This window comes from Betta splendens, chromosome 9 (assembly GCF_900634795.4).
Source record: "Betta splendens chromosome 9, fBetSpl5.4, whole genome shotgun sequence".
NCBI classification, from domain to species: domain Eukaryota; kingdom Metazoa; phylum Chordata; class Actinopteri; order Anabantiformes; family Osphronemidae; genus Betta; species Betta splendens.
This window is the reverse complement of record NC_040889.2, coordinates 16,545,882-16,566,487: the sequence shown is the minus strand read 5'-3', so window position 1 is coordinate 16,566,487 and position 20,606 is coordinate 16,545,882. Positions and strand designations below refer to the sequence as shown.

At 51.4% G+C, this 20,606-nt stretch overlaps 1 protein-coding gene across 1 annotated transcript; it reads right to left on the bottom strand.

Moving 5' to 3' along the window:
- Positions 1-157: 157 nt before the first annotated feature.
- Positions 158-19,569, bottom strand: LOC114862274 (transmembrane protein 132D). The gene is given in 11 exon segments (XM_029162424.3): positions 158-1,942; positions 2,018-2,209; positions 2,418-2,682; positions 2,944-3,149; positions 5,604-5,747; positions 7,305-7,497; positions 10,087-10,224; positions 14,419-14,750; positions 14,752-15,249; positions 15,251-15,294; positions 18,926-19,569. Coding segments are annotated over 11 exon segments (3,393 nt in total). The 5' UTR covers positions 18,999-19,569; the 3' UTR covers positions 158-634.
- Between the last annotated feature and the right edge of the window lie 1,037 nt (positions 19,570-20,606).

Here is a 20,606-nt window from a genome sequence, read left to right as displayed (position 1 = left end):
CATCACACTGGTGCATGTGCTGGTTAGAGAAAGGTGAACGTTTTCACTGTGCCATCCATTCAATGCAACTGTGAAATGAAGCATCTCACAAAATAGAAACGTATCTGTTTACAGAAAAAACGGTGCTTCTTAACAGGATCCAGCGAACAAGCAGCAATCAAGATCAGTATTTTAATGGAAACAAACAATAAAATGAAAATTACATTAACTTAAATGTACAAAGAAAATAGTATTGGGTATTGCATAATAGAAAAAGACAACTTCAATTAACATGTAGTTAAACTTACGTTTTTGGTCAAATCTATATCTGTCAGAGAACTTGAAATAAATTTGTAATTTGAAATTCTTGAAGTGTGTCCAGCGTGGGAGTGCCACACTTTAGAGAAGTACATGTCCACATGCAGCGTTAACGTTTGGTGTGTTCAGACGTCCAGTCCAGAAACCTGTCTCCACACACATTCAGTGTCCAATATTAACAATAAAATACGGAGCATGTACAAGTAAAAGGCCTTGATAGGTAATGAAATGTAGAGGAGAGCAACTTGTTGACAGCTGTTGGGAGTTTACAAAGGCATTGAGGTGATCAAAGCCACGTCTACTGTACATGTGAGGTCCGATAGCAGGTTCTGTATCATCACTGGCTCCCAGGCCCTGTAGTGCACATGTGGGGCACCTCCCCACAGCCGTCCTTCTTCCCAACCCAGTGGATGCCGTGGCCGTTCTCCCTGGGCGGAAGGTGAGGCGAGTGCTGCCGGTCCAGAGTGGAGAAGGTGGTGAACTGGACTCTCTTTCTCTTGCTGGTGGGCGAGTGGATGGACTCGCTGTGCGCGGGTTTGCTCCGGAGGGAGCCCATGCAGCTGAGGGGAGAGTCTGTGACGGAGGCTAAGCAGCTGGGCCTCCGCGATAGAGTGGCCGCCTTATCGGGCCCAATGTCTATGACGGTTGTGGTGGTCTGGGAGTCTTGCTGGACGGGACTTCCTGGCACGCTCATCACCAGCTCGGCGTCGGTGCCGAGCCAGACCCAGTCGTGCCTGTGGCCCGTAGGCTCCTGGCCGTGCGCGGGCGGCTTCTTGTGCCTGAACTTAACAACGTAGGAGATGCAGTTGACCAGGAACACGAGGATGGCCAGGCAGAAGACACCCAGGAGAGCGTACATTCCGATCTCCAAGTCTGTGAGTGGCCGGCCCCCCATCACCTCGTCTACCTCTGCTGTCCCCTGCCCAGGCACCTCCACCTTGGTGGGGAAGTTGTTATAGTTGACTAGGTTCCCGGGGGCTTTCACGGTGCTCGTAAAGCCAGCACTTCCCATGTCCTCCACTATCATGTTGTCTGAGCCGAACCCTTTGCTGCTGCCACCGGTGCTGCTCATCATGCTGACTTTGCCCCCGCTGGTGGGGTTGCTGGGGTTCCCTGAGTAGCCGGTCTTGCCCACGCCCCCGAGGCTGCCGCTGGTCAGGAAGGTCCGTTCTGTGGATTTGATGGTGGTTGTGATCTTCTGCATCACGCTCTCCGCTCGGTCGGAGGTCGCGCCGCGCACCGACGGGTCTCGTGATGGTTTTCGCTGCTTCCTTTGACTGTTCAGCCGCTCGCCATCGGCCCCATAGTCGCTGTTGTTGCCGCTGGCGGCGCCGCCGTCCAGGCCGCTGGTGTTGGTGTACGACCGTCGGCTGTTTGACTGAAATTTGACCTTGAGATTCCCGTTGCCCACGGCCACGGTGCTTTTCCGCTTGGACTTCTGGCAGGCCTCGCAGATGGACATCTCTACTCTGACCAAGACGCCCTCGCCCTCTCCCTCCGCCACCACCGACGGAGGCATGCCCTGCACTGACACCACCCCCTGATCCAGAGATGTCACCGTCACGCGGTAGGAGGCCGGATCGTAAATGTCAAGAGGCGTCTGGTTGCCGTCACTGAACTGCACCCAGGAACTGACCAAAGCTTCCTGAAAAGGCAGAAATGGCAGAAATTGCAAATGCAGGTTGAATCCAGCGTCCGATGAATAAAACAGTCGTGTTACCTGTTTAGGACTCTGCAGAACCTCTTGTGTGGTTGTGGTAGCCAAGATAGCTTTGTTGCTTCCAGGACTGAGCTGTAAGGTCATGGAAAGACCCGCAACCACTTGAACCCCCAACTCAGTGATGGTCACTTTGTCATCCACTACTTTGATAGTTGTCTTTGCCAAGATTGCATCAGACAGTGGAGAAAACACCTGTCACAAAACAAAGTTCATTCCATATGTGTCAAAAAGCACTAACTTGGTTTGTCATGTTTAACGTAACATTTGTGCCTTCATTACTGTATGTCTGCACAAGTCTGGAGGCCTCGCTATCTAATCCAGTCTCACGCGAGCTGCTTATTGCTTTGACGTCGGTCACAAGCTGTTGGGGTCAAGGTTAATCCAAGCCGCGGTTTATTACCTGGATGCTGGTGGTCCCGAGGTCACGTCCCGACAGCACTCGGCCGGCCTGCAGCCTCGCCACTCGAGGGTCCTCCACCTTCATGAAGTATCGAACCAGCCTCGTGATGTCCACTTGCCAATCGGACCCCAGGAAGAAAGCCTTCGGATCCCGAGGGTCCGCCGGCTCGGCCACGAAATGAGTCAGCACCCGCACGAGGGCGTGCTGAAACTGGAGCATGCAGCCTTTGCCCTTCCGGTCGTCTTCTTCGCTGTTCCAGCCAGATCTGAGAGGTGAGCACAAAAACACACATTCAGGTCAGACCTATTACACCATAAAAGCTTTGACGCGCTATACTCCAATCACTCAGCCCTGTCTCCGCTTGATTGGATCACGTTGTGAGACTGCAGTACGGTATGTGATGAAATCAGAACTCTAAACCTTTGCAGAGATTTGGATTTGCACGAGAAAGCAAAAATAATGTCCATAAAAATCCATTAGAAAGATCAAATAAGGACAATTGATGAAAATGGCTTGCGTGTCCCACCTTTTTGAGGTTAGGATGGGAACCCTCCAGCTCTTGATCTGGCTCAGCTCCGCGTCCGACACTTCAATCTCCAGGGGCAGCTGAGGGATCCATACGTTCAGTTCGAGCTGAGCGCTCAGGTAACTGTAAGTGAAGTTCACCGTCATCTTCACTTTGCCCTTCGTCTCCCTGCCGCTCACGAAGACGTAGTCGCACCGGTCCGACACCTAGAAGAGAGGAGGAAAGTTCGAGTCATTTCCTGCCCGTATTAAAAGTTTGAGTACGTAAGCATGCCTGAGTAAACCAATTCAGGATGAGACTGTCCATCACGGAGATGTTGGTCGTCTACCCAATGACAAAGAATAATTAAATATTCCCATAAAAGTCAGTATTTTAACAAATAGGCCATTCCTACAACAACAAATGGTCTTGCTGCAGTTTTGCGCTGCGAGTGTTACCATAGTAATGTCTGCTGGCTGTAATAAACTACTGCGATGATCATCGGTCCGAAGCTCTAGCAAGAGGCAGCATTGCAATTTTATGTTAATCAAAATATCGCGTGGCGCATTGCAGAACATCAGTCCTTCACAGCCAAGTGCATTCATTACACTGTAATTTCAATAATTTCAAAGGTGACCTTGACCAAGTTTGGGCGCCCGCCGCAACATCTCGCAGACGTTCGGAGATGCGAGTCGGGAGGTTTTTCCCGGTCTCTCAACAGCCACTGCTTTAAACAAATTGGATAATTAACGGCGGCATTGAGATTCAGTCACCAGCTGGGAAAGTGCATAGGGGAGCAGAGAGCGCGGGGGGGGGGGGGGGGGGGGGGGGGGGGGGGGGGGGCTTTGACAGATCGCCTGAGGGGGAATACAAAAAAGATTGTGGCGCTCGTTTGCGTGAACCCAGCCGTTAGCCGGAGGCTGCGCTGTCACGGGGACACGCTATTTTCGAGAGGCTCCTGCGTCGGTCATCCTGCACCCGTGACCAGAGATTACGCTCAGGATGACCGCATCGTCTATGTGTCATCCTCGCAGCCAACCGAGCTGCCCCAACCTCTTCTCTTCAAATTATCCCATGCTCCGTTTCAGTCCAAACAACGGCCACGGCGTGATGGGAGCATCCAATGCAAACATTTACTGGCGTAAAAAGAGGCGGATTTATTTCCGGTGACACTGTTTGAACTCCTCGTGTTTTAATTCGGATTGAAGCCGCTCGACCAGTCACCCGCGATCTGAGGCTCTTTGCACATTTCATCTTCGCGTCTTCCAAGTTTTTCCACTGAACAAGCCCCGCGTTCAAACAGTATTTTGAAGGAGCCCTTAAAAAGGAATGCCATTTTAATGTGCCGCCCGCCCACTCATCCTTGTCACAATCTCATTCTGCAGCCAAGAATATCCCTCAGTGTTTTTTCGGTGTCAGATAAAGATGTGTATTCAAAATGGGATTTAACTTTCATCACTGGCTACAGAATTAAACACTGTCACACATGTAAGAATTGCTGGAATGCGACGCAGCTGCAGCTCGATTTGTTCTGTGTTGTCGAAAGGGGGAAATTACACTGATGTACACTTGACGGGTGAAATCAGTTACATGCCACGTCATTTAAAAGCACTTAATAAGGAATAAATTGACATCGGCTTAAAAGTGTGCATGAAGACGTTGACGTCTCCTCCACCATTCAGGCTGATGTGAAACCACTTTCTATCAGCAGATAAGATGAGTTTCTCTTTGTCTCCCCAAGCGCTCCGCTCCACATAAATCCATCTATCACCGGCCGATTTGACACTCTTCAGGCACACCAGGGCGGCGAAGATACCGGCGTCAAGCTGTTGGACTAAGAAGATTAAAGGGAATATTTGTGACAGAGGCTGATATCTGGTCAGCAAACACGCTGAGAGCTACAGTGAGCTTAGAACAACAGCAGTGACGGCTACACTGGAAAGAATGACTTAGTCCACGTCGGGGCTCTTGACATGTAATCCCATAATCGCGCACTTACTGTATGTACTGTACCGCGAATCTCCTCGCGGAGCAGCAGCTCTGAGGAGCCGCCGCCTCCTCTTTGTTTTGTTTACAATGCCACTTTTTCCCCTGAGCAGACACACACACAGCCTCTGACCTCTGGGGCCTGACTTTCAATTCCATCAGTAAACAAAGCCGGCTTTTGGCAGCCCGCCGCGCTCAGGTTCACGGGATAAAGGGGGCGGCGGACGTTGTGGCTGCCTGCGCCCAGCGGCTCTCGCTCATTGTTCGGGAGATTGATGGCCGGCGTCGTCCGGCTAATAGTTTGTTTTACAGTGCGGAAGAGGGACGGAGAGCATAGGTGACTTTGGAACAACTTATTTGTCGGCATCGTGCCTATCAAGGCGCATAGAGCCTGCCGTGCCCCTGAGGAGCGCTGCAGATTGCCCTGCTGCTGCTTAGTGTCAGGGCCGGGAGATAAGGCCTCCGCTCATTCTTCTATTTACGCCGATAAACCCATTTCCATTCACAGGTTTAACTTTAAAATAAAATAAAAAAAAACAGAGGAGAATCTTTTGACAGGTTCACCTCTGACCTTTTCAGCGTAATTTTCCGTCTTAGGTTCTTTCACAAAGCCATTTACTCGGCCATGAAGCCAGTGCGTGAGATGAGGAATGCAAATGTTGTCTTCCTGTGGGCGGAGGACGAAGACCCCTTACCTTGAGAACGTCTTCATCGGCGGAGCTGCAGTCGGTGTAGTCGGACACATCGGTCACAACTCCGTCTTCCTCCACGGCCACCGTCCTCACAGGCATCACCACCTTCTTCCCGGTGAGCACGGCCGTGTTGAGCATGTCCGTGTCCTGCAAACGCACACACACGCAGAGGCAGGGGGTGACGCCATGAGGTACCTGCCGCAGAACCGGTTCTCCGTTTAGGAGGCCCACCGGAGTTAAGGCGTGGTGATGGCCGCGGCGGAGCTTATCTCGACCCGAGCTCTCGAGCTGAGCTTTGTGCAGCTCGGCCAATGCCCGGTTCTGCTCGGCAGCGCTTCACCACCTGAGCGGGACGATGAACCCTGAACCGTCCCGACCAGAAAGCACCAAGGGCACGGCGCCCGTACGCGTGCAGGGCGAGCGCAACGCGAGTCAAATAACTCAATTAATATCAATTGCAGAGTGAGCGTTGGCGGCGGCGAGCATGTGTTTTGCATAGACACGCAGTATTACGTGCGCATGGACGATCAAGGCGGGAGAACGAGGCAGATGGACGCGTGTCCTCTGTGAAACACATTGTTCTAAGTGAAGTTGAAGTAATTGAACGCTGCCTGTGTGTGCGAGTGTAAATTAGTTGGAGAGCAGTGGCACCGAGCCTGGTCAAGTTCTGTGAGAGATCAGTTAAATCAAATCTAAAGAGACACTTGGCTACTGAGGATATGAAAATGAAGCAGATGGATACGCGTCTCTGGTCTATAAGGCTGCTGTAAATGAAGCCGAAGTAACTGCACATCTTTTTCCTCCCCGACTGTCATTACTATATCGTCAGGAAACACTGATCTGAAGGCCGTGTCAGTGAACCCTTCGCCATTATGTAGAAGTATTGAACAGCAGCACTCGCAGGAGATCACAGAGCAAGGCTAAGAGTGATCATTCAGCACTAATGTCCCCCGGAGCCGACCATCAAATCTCCGCGTGTTTGGCCCCGAGCCTGAGGTCAGCGTCTAATCCACAGGAGAGATGAACCATGTCAGATTCACAAATCAGGATGCTGTGGTCTGGACTTCAAGCGTCCAGCAGCATTATGATGGAAGCTCGGAGCCGCATTCTGCCAGATAGAACAGAGAGAGCGATATTTCTTTACATTAAATTGCATAAAAGGGATATTTCTTCGGGCTGAAAAACGGCCTTCCAAAGACAAGCTGATGTCCTGCCGTTGCTGCCAACAATACGACACCAGGAACTCGCCGACACGAGTAACAGATAACTGTCAATACTGTAATTCAAAGTGGTGTAACCGCTTTATGTAATGCTCCATATTTAGTAGCAGAGATTATATCACGGATTAATTATAGAGGTGGCGCGATGAAGAGGCCTCCGGCACCGAAATAGCAGCGCGTGAAGCAGCTGTGGGGAGCGGAGGGTGACCGCGGCGGAACCACGCGCGACGACGGGAGTCTGACAGTCGGCGGCACCGGGTCACGCTCTGCTCAAAATAGAACCCATTTGCTAAACGGTCCAAAGCAGCTCCACGCATCTGAGGATGCGAACCAGACGGGAGGGGGGGGGGTGATCACCCCCCTCATCACGACTTTGCTTTGTGGTATTTTCAAGTATTGTGTTCGTATGGGCGCTCGCGGTGAGTGAACGTCGCCTCTGCCCCCAATAATTATGGGATGCGGTGGCACGGAGGCGGGGACGCACCATCACCAGGGGAGCCAGGCCCACGAAGTCCCTCTGGGTGGTGTAGATCCTCATGGCGCCCTCGGTCTTGGCGTCGCCCTTGGACGCGGACGGCAGCTCCAGCTTCCACACGATCACCTGGCTGTCGACGGGGCTGCTCAGCTCCTCCACCTCGAAGTCCATCTGGAGCACCTCCAGCAGGCTGCTGTCGAGCCTGCGCGGGGGGAGAGAACACGGTGATCAGAGGAGCGGCCGCCGAGGCTCAACGTGACGACTTTACAGCCGAGTAAAGTTCCATCCACACTCATCTCGTGTTTCAAGAAGCGCCTGCGATCGCTGGGAGTAGAAAGTAATCTAAAAGGCCGCACGCACGCTGAGACGCTGCGTTCGCCCCTGGATATAAAGTGCAGAGCGTTTTTAGTCCGGGCATGTGATCCCAGTAGTTGTGACAAGATCCAATCCCTCTTTGTAGCCGGCTCGGCGTCTCCGGGCTTTTTTTTTTTTTCCAACGCAAACCAGAAAGCAGGGAGCGCTGCCTGGTGCGAGGACAGCGGCGCTCTGCATGCACGACAAACTCCGAGCCTCTGCAACTTCTAATGGCCCCTCGCTGATCTCGGCTGGAACAGAGTGTCCTTGCCTCGGATTCAATTTTCTCCCGTGGCCCAAGTTAGTATCCTCCCTTTTCCATTTCATGGAATTGTATTGAACTATGGAAAAGATATATTGGTGGGCAACAGAAACACAATAAGCATGCACACAGCCCCGTGGCCATTATCACACCCTGCGCATCTGTGTGTGTGCATGTTATAAATATCCGTGTCAGAGCTGTGCAGACACACACTAAGCTCCGCTTCGTGCGGCTTACTGCATGAAAATGACCTCGGACGGGCTGCACACCACTTTCCTCCCTGCATTAATGCAACAACAATTGGAGAAATTGCAAATCACATTTAGTTAATCCTCCACTGGGCTCGCAGAAGTCCGTCTCTGGGCCCCCCTCACTCATTATTTCTGCCCTTGTTGGGAGAAGGACCCGGATTTGGTGCAAGTGAACGATCTTAATGCATTACTCTGACACCCGTGATTAAAATGCAACGATAGCTTGCTGCTCAGGTATCAGAATAAGACTCACTCCACTCATGCCTGCATCCCCTTATACCCTTAAGTATGTATTAACACAGATATCTATAAGATTGGGGGGATTTTCTGTGATATTTACGCCCTTGGTCATTCTTGTGTATGTGCTGAGCTTACTAGGGAGCGATGTCTCAACAGCTTGTTTATGGCCAGAAGTTTGTCTGTGCTTTACCAGTAAGATCCAGACCAAGCTGCTGCGACAGAGGATAAAAAAAAGCTTTAAATGCACAGATACAGCAAATACTTTTAACGCTTAATAGAGACGGCCAACACAAAATCACCAAAACAGCAGCAGACCCTCTCTGCAGGGGTTCTGGTAGTTTTGTGACATTTTAGAGAGGATTAGCTGAAACGACTGGGTAGGAAAATATGTTAACCCATAAAGAAGTTGTGATAAACAATGTTATAATCCGTGTCAAATGGGGAAAACAACTTAATGAGGTCAAACCAATAATGACAAGTACAGATCGTCTTGATGTTTTTGTCTCCTATTGTATGACCTCTTACACAAAGCCACATGTCCCAGTGTTTGAACTCATCCCTGCACCGATGTTTTTCGTATTAAATGAAAGCGGGGTTCACTGAGATGCTCCAGGCTTTGTCCCCTTTCACTGGCATTTTGTCACCCTGGGAAAGTTGGCTGCGAACGCCTGCTTCCTTTGCAGCGCCGCCAACCAGTCACGCGCAGATTAGAGCTTTAGGTTCACCAGCATTTCTTGGAGCCGCTCTAGAGCCAGAAATAATAATTTAAATCCTGGTGGATCAGATTTGGGAACACTTGCAAACTCGACTTGGAAAATCAAATCAAGCACACAAGCCTTTTTTTTCCGGAACGTGGGCTGTTGGAGGTAAGGCTGTTGAACTGTCAGATGAAATAATCCCTCTGTTTGGGCCATTTAGACAAACATTCATGCTCCCCAGAGGAGAAATCCCAGTGACTGATGATGACGTCTTGTCTTTTCCTTAATCACCACCATGAGCGAGGATCAGATCTAGTACAAATGTATCATATCTTCCTCAGGATCAGGATGAGTTATTATGTATTAAGATTTTAAATTGTCCAATTCTTTAGTTTAGTATGAATTATTAAATATTACCATGCTAAATGCTAGGCTATATTTTATTACACTCAGAACTTGGCTATATTTTAAATATACTTATGGAATAACTATAACTATATATTAACTATAATAACTATATGGAAGACAGAGAAGTCTATGATTGCCTGCGATCTTTTCCAAGCCACACTTGAATTACTCTTAAAGCTACTCAGCTCCTCCCAGTTCAGTGCAAAGCTGCACTTACCTGAGCTGGAAATCGTGCTGGCGCTAAGCGGCTTTGCCGCGGAAACGGTGCAGGGGAAAGGAAAAGCGCTGCAGACCCGCGTTCGATCACACCGCCTGGAGGCGTCTGTCTGTCCCGCCACGTGGCGGGTTTTAAGCCGCGGGTCAAGGCGTTCAGCTGCCCGCTAGGAATGCATAGACGCGCGCTGCTGGTGAGTGTTTGGAGGTAATTACGGCACGCGGCGAAAAGGCGGCACTAAAAGCCAAAAAGCGAAAGCTCTTTAGAAGGACCTCCCTTAGGACCTTTGGACTGTTATGTGTGTGTTGCATCTCCCCGGCGAAAGTAAAGGAACAGGTCTCACTGGGATGTTAGACGCGCTTACCTCTTTCCAGGTATCGGAGCCTTTCTCTGACAGATAACAGTGATGGCTCCGTCTGTGCCCATATCCAGAGTGATGTCCCACAGTAAAGAGTTACTGGGTGTCGCCGTGCGAAAGGTCACGCCTTTTTTTACTGTCGCTCTGTGAAAAGTCAAAAGGAAAAGGTCAAGAGTGTAGTGAATGTGTTAACATTAACATATTAACAACAAATCAGAACACCATCAATCAATATGTTGCCAGTATGGAATGGTAATTAATACAGATTACTCTAAGTGACTGTCTATTTTCTCAGTCTCTTATGTTATGCATATTAATATGTGAAACTCAACTCTACTAATACATTAGCGTCCATGGCCTCTAATCTGTGCATTACAGTATGTATGTGAACATGAAACCTTCTCAAAGCAGGACCATTCATCTCTGACATCATCTATTCAGTTCATCATCGTGAGTCCTAAACAAACTGGAACAAAGTGGAGCAACAACAACAATCTGATACTGCACACCTGACCTGGGTGGGTTTAACCCACCCTTAAGCCAGGAACCCTGTAGCTCCTGTTCCATCTGAACACACTGAAGCCGCCGACTTCTCAATCTCAACACTGAGCTCAAACCTACTGCAGCTTATTAAATGACTCCTGGCCCAGCACAGATAACACATCAAATCAAGCAACAGGCAGGCGAGGGCTGTACTGTAGGTGTTGCAGGCCCTCTTTGTTATGTTACTAACTGAAAGTGACTGCTCCGTGTGCTGCGCATCACACTGAGTGACACGGTAGAAGAGAGAGGCAGCGTCGGCCACTGTTATCAGTCGGAGGCTTCCCAGGAGGCAGCGGAGCCGTCGGAACAGGGGACTCGCCTCGAAACGGGCTACAGTACCAGAAAATACACGGTTCTGGAGTAAACAAGCCACAGCTTCCTGATTAGAATAAAACATGAGCTAAGACGTTTATCCGTTTAGGCCTCCGGCCTTCGGAGGCGCCGTTGTGCGGTGTGAGTGTGTGATGTCACTTCCTGTTCCTGTTTCCTGGCTGGTCCTTATTGTCATCACTTACAGGCCCCGGGTGTTAGCTGTTACTTTGGATTCTACGATAGTTGGCTTCCTGTCACCTTGGTGCCGTGTTGCCGTGGTTACGCAGTTTGTGTTTGAGGGCTTTGTCTGTTTGTCACGTTTGAGTCCTTTCATCCGTAACACTAATGGCCTCTGCCTCCACAATAACTTTTTGAATCAGCGGTTTGAATGGAGGCGGCTGTGGCGGGCAGGTTTGGAGTGGGTTTCATACGGCACACACACACACACACACACACACACGAGTCGACCAGCGCCGCGTTCCCTATTTCTGCCTCTAATTACAGCCCTGATGCTGACTGTAGGGAATAATAAGTGCAGCGTGATTATTTGTTTTCAGTGGGGGGAAACTTTAATCCAGCATAATCAATGAAGTAAGCATGAAGGCATGCTCAATGAATTAATGAGAAAACCTAGGAGGACTGTTAATCTAGTAATGACTGGTGGGTAACGTACCCTGCTACGATGAAACACCTCTGAGGGGAGAAGGACTTAACTAATAAAAAGTGACAGTAACAAGAAGACTTTCCTCAAGTCTCTCTCTCTCTCTCTCTCTCAGCCCTTCTATACTAAAAAAAAGGAAAAGTCTCCCGCAAATGGAAGAAGTGCTTTCCTTCGCAACGTTGGAAGCAGGAACCAACGTCCATAGCTTTGGTTAGCAGGCCCCGAGGAGGCGGCAGGCAGGGGGGGGGCACCGGGGCAGGGAAGATGGATGGCTGCGGAGACCGGACTTGACAGCGTGTAGGAAAAGCAGCTCGCAGGTGCTGCACCTGTCATCCATCTCACTTCTGACCAGGCGAGCCGTGAGTGGCACCACTGTTCTCACCCTCTGCACAGCCGCACGTACGCGGGAACGCACGCGTGCCGACTGTCACGCCGGCGGACACTGCACGCGCTCCGCCTCGCCTCCGTCCCGTTATTTATTTGCGGAATGCCGCTCTCTGCAAACTTTACCGGAGATCACAGGGGCGCGGAGGCAATTCAAACACACCAACGCGTAGCACAATGTAAAAGAGTGTGATCAAAGACCCTACAAGATGCATCGCGTCCTCTGTGCGAGCTAGACAGCATGGCCCAGATGCATTTCATCACCAAGGCTGCTATCAAGATGCTCCACGGGGTTTGTAATTGCTTCCCTGATATAATTTGTGTACCGCTCCCTGCACCGCTTGGTGAAAACATCACTGCGGGACGAGCGCGCGCCCCCCCCCGATGCACTCCGAAACAGATGCAATCGTTAATTACGCAGGCAAAAGTCCACCGTTTAGCCAGTCTGATAGCCAGCCACCGCTAACGTGCTCGCGGTACTTATGGAGCAGTTCGGGGGGGGAGGGGCGCCCCGGCCAGATGGCACGGCACTAAAAATGCATGTAAAATTCCTATTTGTCACACGGATGAGTGATGAGCCGCTGCCGTTGAACCTGCGGCGTCCGCTTGATACGGAGGCTCGCCGTAATTCATGGCCGCAGAGATGCCTCCGAATGCAACCCTGGTAAAGAGGGAAGCCACTGTGGCTCATAGCACACGTGACAGCAGTAAACGACACAAATCTGTACGATCCCACAAGTACAGCACTTACTGGCTGTGCATTAATTAGCTTTCGTGGGGTGGAGTGGTAATAAAAGTATAATACTTCACTGTACAGGGTCTCCATGAAATGACAGGTGGGGTTCGTCCTTTAGAATGCCCCTCGACCCAAACTCTAGGCGTCAATAACGCGAGGCTGATTATGGCGAAGCCCAACGGGACGTCCAGACACCGATCCAACGCACAGGCGGCTGCTGGAGAATGGACGCACGGGGCTCGTGAACGTGCTGATGGTGCAGGAAACCCGTCAGTCTGTTATGTCATGTTTGTAGGACCCACAGGAAAAAAGGTCATTCCGCAGTTTAGTCACCAGTGATAATATTTGTGTGTTTAATTACCACAAAGCTTCCTGTAAAATGTCCCGGTCGAGACAGAAGCCGTGAGTGCTAGAGGTGATGAGGAAAGGGGTTGTCTGAGTGTTGAGACAGGACCGAAGGAAAACCAGGAAATAATTCAAATGCATGATGTAACCCGCTAAAATCCATGAATGCGCAGGTACTCATCTATAATCCCATTAAGTCATTTCTCAGATGCTCCTACAAAGTGTGGGTGGAACATCTCCCCCATATTTGTCTCCCAGAGAGGATTCGTCTGCTCCCGCACACCCAACCTCACGAGGAGGACGAGCTCAGTCGATATTTACCGGCGCCGGCGCCGCGCTCTGGGTCCGAGGGACGAATGCAGGACTGGGTAAATACGGGATTAATAATCCATGACTGTCTCCTTACTTACTCGCCTCCACTGAGGCATGTGCGCGCGTCTCGCGGCAGAAGCGGCTCGGAAATGATTTATTTTCGGGGGGTATTGATTGTTTAGCACAGTGTGACATTAAGTGCGGCCCGTGGGGACACGGTGTCGGTGTTGTTGTGTCGGAACCAGCACGTTTGTGGATTAGGTGCCCGCAGCGATTTTCTTGTTAGCCCACTGGTGTTACTGGATATCACTCCATAGCTCAGCGACGGCCCCTTATCAGAGCCACAAACCCAGACATTCACATTAATATTATTCTTCATCTCTGATTCAAATCGAACCAGAACTGAGATGAATGAAATGAACACGTCTCACATCGCCTGACAGGCCGTTTTTCACTGGCATACAATGAAGCACATTGTGTAATATTAAGTAGAATATTCTCCAATTAAGTCAGTGTGTTGGTGTTTGCAGCTAACCTTGACAAACCTGCAGCGTTTCAGCTCTATGACCATCAAACCAGAGAGAGGAAGTTGGAGGGATGTGATTAAAGCCTAGTTTTGAGGTGACATCTCCCAAATCGGAGGGTGTCACCTTGAACGGGGGGAGACTATCTTATTATTCTAAATAGGTTAACAAGTCAGGTCAGCGCGGCGCCGAAACAGGGATGGAACAGGCACCTCCGAGGAGCAGCCCAGGTGGCACTGCCGTCACAGAGGAGCAGTCTGCAGAGCACGACCAGAACAGGGCCTTGAATTTAATTGGCGTTAATCCCCGTGAGCTTTTCCCATTCTGCGGCACGGAGCACCCTTCAAAAGGAGGGCGGCGTCGGCTCAGACGCTACACGCAACGCGATTTCATCCACGTCAGCCTTGAGAAAACAGACCTCGGTGTCGCTCAGACGCCGTCCAATTTAAGTAGTGAGACAGTGACCAGTGATATTATCCCCCTTATTCCCCTTAAGGGTGCGTTTCATTTACGATTCTCACCTGAGGGTGAAGTTGGTGAGCTGAGCGGAGCTGGCCATCAGTATGTAGAAGGTGGCGATGTCGGTGGTCTTGAGCGGTTTGGACGACGTCCGTATGATTATTGCGTTGCCCAGCTTGAGGCGGGACAGCGTGGCCATGCCTTTGGGCACCTGCAGGAGGCGCACGCTGCCGATCCTCTGCATGGGGCCGACGGCGGCGCTCTCCTGCTGCGCGCCGCCGCCGCGGCTCCCGTCCGCCGGGCCGCACCCGCCGCCGCCGCCGCGGGCCCGCGCCTGGTAGTACAGCTCCACGGGGTTCCCCGCCGACGGGTCCTGCCGCTCCCTGCCCGTGCCCCTCGGAGCCCGGGGCGAACCAGGCCGGCGCCGGCAGCAGCTCGGCCACGCAGGTCCCCCGCGCGCCGCCCACGGCGCAGGAGCCGCGCACCTCCTGCGTCTGCCAGAACGCGTGCGCCGTCACGCACGGCAGCTCGTCGGCGGCGCCCTCGCCCCGGCCCCAGTCCCTGCCGGCCACGTAGAAGAGCACGCGCACCGTGGGCTTGGAGGAGAACGCCCGCGGCGTCAGCACAAAGGCCTGGATCTTCCAGGCGAAGGCCAGGACCTCCGGGGACCCGAAGAGCCGCACGGACTGGACCAGGTCCAGGGGCACGGGCTGCTCCGTGGACGCGGTGCCGTAGCTGGCGCTGACGGCCGGCTGCCGGCTGGGCCTCAGGATGACCAAGGGCTGCGTGTGGCTCTGCATGCTGGAGTTCCTCATCAGGTCCTGGCCGGCCTCCTTCAGCAGCAGGTAGTCGGCGTCCCGCACCTCGTAGGTGACCGGCAGGAAGGGCGGGAAGAGGCGCCGGGCTCCCGGCGTCGCTCAGCTCTCTGCTGCTCAGGTCTGGAAGGGCAGAGGATCGAGAGACTCACTGAGAGACTGTATGTAACGTCACCACAATAATATTAGAGTGTGTACGAGTGTTAACTGGGTTCCAACCGCCCCGCTTCCACGTGTCTGATCGGCTCGCGGCACACGGGCGACAGAGGCGGAAACTGATGCCTCTGGCGCCGCTCAACCGTCACAAACCTGGGATTAAAGTGGTTTTTCGTACCCACAGGATCCTCAATGAGAAATCAACAGGAACGCTGGTGATTTAACCGCGTGAAGTAAAAAAAAACAAGATTAGATTTTAATAAAAAATATTCAAAGTAGCTTAAACAGATATAAATCGAAAAGCTGTATATTATTCAGCCGCTCGTCTATTTAGCGGTCGTCCGTTGGACAATTATTGCGCGGATTAGAGGCCGACTGTTAAATACTGGCCACAAGTGCATAGAGTGAGTAGAAACGAGCCATCAGCATAAGTATTCCCTCATCTGGTTTAAAAGCTTGACGGCGAGTGTTTGTCTCGGTGGAGATGAGCGGAGGCGGAGGTCACACGGCCGTCGCGTGTCCTCATTAAACATCCATTTCGATAGAATTATGAAGATTATAGCAGCTGACCTGAGAGTGCACTGTTGATCTGCTGACTAATTGCCCTACTTCGTGAATTAAGGGGGGGGGTGATGTTTACTGTGGATAAATGGTTAAATCTGCACTCAGGACGGTTCTGCATTGTTGACAATTCAACTTCAGACTAAGACGAATCATGGTCCCAGCGATCACGTCCTGCGCTGAGAATATCCACATCTTATAGCTTTTCCGCGGCGGCCTCCGTGAAACAACGGCCGAAGACGCTTTCTGTCAGCGCATTATTAATTATTATTGCAAGACAATGGCTGGGAGCCCTGCTGCGTCTCCACCAGCCCGCAGCGTCGTCGCTGGGCGCCTGACAGGGTCCCGTCCATCACGGCCCCCTCCTGCTTTATTCATCCGCGCTCATCTGCTCGGCGACGACGCTCCGTCACCGGCGGCCTGACAGGCTGACACGAGCGCTGACTATAGTGGCACGTGTCACCGTCGTGTCAAGCCGGCGGCCCCGGAGGAGGGGCGACGGCCTCGCGTTTTTCTTTTTTCCTCCCGGGTGTCAGTCACCGCGCGTGTTCGCCGAGTGGGCGCGCTCGCCGGGCGGGCGCCGGGAACGGGGGGGCCGCGTCCCAGGGCTGACGCCTCCACTGGCCGCGCTGACAGAATGTGCTGTTTAATAGCAGAGCTGGCAGAGCTCCGGGCTGGAGTTTGATTATATAGTGGCTGGCTGTCTCCGGGAGAGGGGGATTGCGCCGACCGGTGCAGCAGGCAAAGTGCCCTCGCGCGGACGTCGCTTCACGGGCGGGGTTTTACCGTGATGCCGCATGCTGTGCTGCCATAAACCTCTTTACGTGAAGCACACGTGGCACGGCAGCGTGAAGGTGAAGCTGGGAACCGTTGCCGGGGGTTCTGGTTGCACTGCTACGTCTAGCGTCCTGGTGCCTGAATGGGAATCAGACGCCTCTGAGCTCATCCACGGTCTGAGCGGCAGAAGCAGCCATTGCTCTGTGGCTTTTTGAAAGCTGAACGCGTCCAGTGCCTCAACCGGTGCTTTGGTTCCCGCGGACCGTATGTGGGTTAGAGTGCTGTCTAGGAGCAAACAGACTTGTTCCCTGTCTGAGCTGAAGACGCACGTGCAGTCACGTGTCCGGGACAGTCCCGCTGAACATGCTCCACATGCCAGAACTGGATTCCGGGATTCTGAAGCGACGCCACGTTCGTCTGGTAGCAGAGAATGGAACTTCAGGGGGCAGGTTTTTCATTTTAGTTGACCTGGAAAACTAGATTTGGGGAGTTGACCTTACAGTAAGATTCAGGTCTTACTTCAAATAAACTTCTCTCACTGTGTTCAGGGCAGGTTAAATGAAAACCCCGCCGTGTAATATCCACCGAGCTTTAAAGGTCACGGCAGTTCATTCACGTTGGAGCGGATCTTCTGACTTACTTACTCGCCGGCCGTTCCTGTCGTTCAGCACTATTGCTTCCACTGTAATCATTCTTCGTGGATTCTCCGGGCCCGAGCACCGTTGCGAGTTCTAATATGCCGTAATGACTTTCACACCATATGTCCCAGCCGCGTGGGGAAAGGACCCGCGATGGATGCCTGCCTCTTGGTCGCTAAGTGACGGCGGAGGAGAGACGCGCCTTTGTGCTTCGTGCCGCCCGATAAAGTGAAGCGTCGGACACGAGAGGCCGCGTGACAGGCCCAGGTACTCCGGCTAATTATGCGACTGTAGCAGAAAACATAATCCGCTCCGTCTTTTATCCGGTGACTGCTGACCTTTCCCGCGCGTCTTCCTTTCATACAGCGCCAACGTCACAACAGGACCTGACAGCTCGCCACACAAAAAGTTCTCAGGTAGATTTGTACTGATGTCCTCTGTGGACACTTTGAACTCGTCCTGGGAGGGAGGAGGGCACTGACAATACATATATATACACATCTATATCCCTGGAAAGTCTGATATATAACTGTTCTGATGTCTGGCTTGTCAAAATAAGCACATTCATTTGAATCTAAGCTGAATGATGAATTGGTACTATAGCCTAACTCTGCATTCACAACTATCCTTGAGTCTTTAACGTGACAGTAATTGCTCACTGGTACATATCCGGCTCGGCTATAATGCTCTCTATGGAAGTACAACCTAATTTAGTCAAAGTACAGTTGACGGCATTTTATTCTCATTTTAAACGCTTAAACAAACATAAAAAGATGATGTAGTACTGCTTATATAGCAGGCAATACTCCGCGGGGATGAGCGTGTGGAGAACATAAGGAGGGAGCGAGATAAGAGAGACTAGTGAAGGCTTAAGCTTGTGCAGTGACTGGTATAGACTGATATATATACAGAATATATAAACAAGGGAATATACATATTCCAAGATTCAAGAATTTGTTTAAAAATCAGTTGGTGTCTCAATAGTTGTGATCTTATATTATCCATGTAAACGCAGCCTGCACCTGCTGTAAAGTGTTCTGTTTCCTTTTTCAATATTTCATTCATTGTCCGCGTCTTGATTCTCCCCGACGACCAGTAATTTGGATCCCTGCGCTTCTCCATAAGGGAAAATAATTCCCAGACAGATCAAACCACTGAGCATTAGGGCTCAAGTTGTATTAGCCCATAAACCCGTCAAGTCTTACTACTCGTTTCATTCTAAATCTTTAAAATTCATCTCACTGCTGCGAGGGAACGCGCGTGCTCCCGTCGGACTCGCTCGAGCGGCGTTTCACGGTGGAGTAACATGTCAGTTTGTGGCACAAATGAGGACATTTATTTATTATTTAGACTTCCAGTGAAGGTTGTTTCAGCGCTGGCCCAGCATTACAGAGGAAAGGTCCACCTGCCCCCAATAACATGTGCACAAGGCGGACAGTTCAATCTAATGGCTCATTTGTTTCCAGCCGTTATCATTAAACACCGTGTAAACACAAGGCGATAACACGGTCACACTTCCAGGAGTTCACTTTGGCATCAGCCGCTCTCTGCGGAGCCACTCATCCCTTTCATTCCAATTTAAACATCGCCGGCCGCGCATCCATCACTTCCAGGTCGCTTACCTTGCGCCAGAACCGCGGTAATTGTCGCGAAGACTACGCGTAAGATCCTCCAGCTCCGGCAGCAAAGGCTCATTTTGGCACCCGCGCGTGGCTCGCTCCTCCGGCAAGTTCCCAGTGTCCGTGAGGCTTGGTTTGCTTTCAGCAGATCATCGAGCGGATCGTTTCACCCATTTCCATAGTTTGCACGTTTAACATAATCCCACCTTTTGAGCGTCGGTCGCAGAGTGGTCCGTGTGGACGGTAACGCGGACCGCGCATGGAAACCTCCTCTCCGCCGGCTCCAAGACTATGCGTAAAAGTTGCGCGTAACGATCCCTTTTCGGTTACGTTCACAAAAAAAAGTGGGATTTTTTTTTGCGCGTGCTGCGTGGCGGGGGAGGAAAAATCAGCGTGGGTAAATAAATATCCCCGCGTGCAGATGATCTCAACAAGTCCTCCAGACGGAGCCGCTCTGTGAGTGTGCCGCCCGCCGCGGCCGGGACTCAGCGTCGTTAAACGACTGTTAGCAGATCAGTGCATGTCTTGTGCGCAATCCTCGGGGCACTAACCTCATCATCTGTCGCAGTTCATCCGCTCAGGAAGCCGCGTCCCGCATGCAGCTGGCGGGATTAACCCTATATAATGTCAGAAGAAAAGACCAAACGTGACTAGTTCAGCGCGCGCCGGTTTCTGATCACATGACCTGTAGTGCAGCTTCACAGTACAATGAACGTACAGTAAGTTACGCGCGTATACGTTTTAAATATTAAATTTAATTAATTCAGTAATAACTAAATAAAAGTATGATTTACTCTATATTTGGAAACAATAATCTTCACTGTCTCTCTCCACTTCACCTTAGATGTTGTTCATTTCCTGAGTCAGACCTTGACTTGTGGGGTGCATGTCCGTACTATAATAATCCCATTTTGTAATTCAACCACAGCAGGCTAATTAGAGCGTAATTGCATCACACTTACCTCATTGTTACAGTTCAGTCACCGTAGGGACTGAATAAAGCCAAAGGTTCTTTACAGCTTGAAAGCAGAACCAAGTTTGAAACATTCCCCAGGTTTTTATTTTGTTTGTTTGGTTTTTTTCCCCATCAGAAAAGGCGCCAGGCTTCAGACTCCAAACAAATCTGCATTCTGCTGGGGTCTGGATGTCCTGGAGCATCAGGTGGATTTTTAGTGCCCTCTGATGGTTGCGAGCAGTTTACATGTAAGTAAAGCTAAAGGTGAGTGCCTCTCGCTTGCAGCTCCCTTACGTCAGATATGATTAGGCTGCAGACTCGGTTCCGTTCGCTTTGTTGACAGGGAGCTGGGGTCGGATTTCAATTCGCCCATGTGTATTTCTGGGCGCAGGTGCTGCGTGGTTTCATCAACAGTGGGCACAGGTTGTCGAACCCCGTGCACCCACCGGCTTCTTTCACGCCAACGGCAATCACCTGTTTGCCGACTGGTCGGGGGCAAATGTGACGGGGCTTTATGGACTATTAAAGGGGATTAACCGACCCGTGGACTCACAGAGCGTGTGACGGAACCTCACGGTGTGTGGAGAGGGGAGCAGGTCGCCGGGAGCTGCTGCTGCGAGCCTCTTCCAGCTCCTCCCTGGTAATGCAGCAGCGATAAGCAGCAGCAGCAGCAGATCCGGGCGCTGCGGTGGCTTCGCTGCTGAAATGCCGCCCCGGGACAACTTGGAT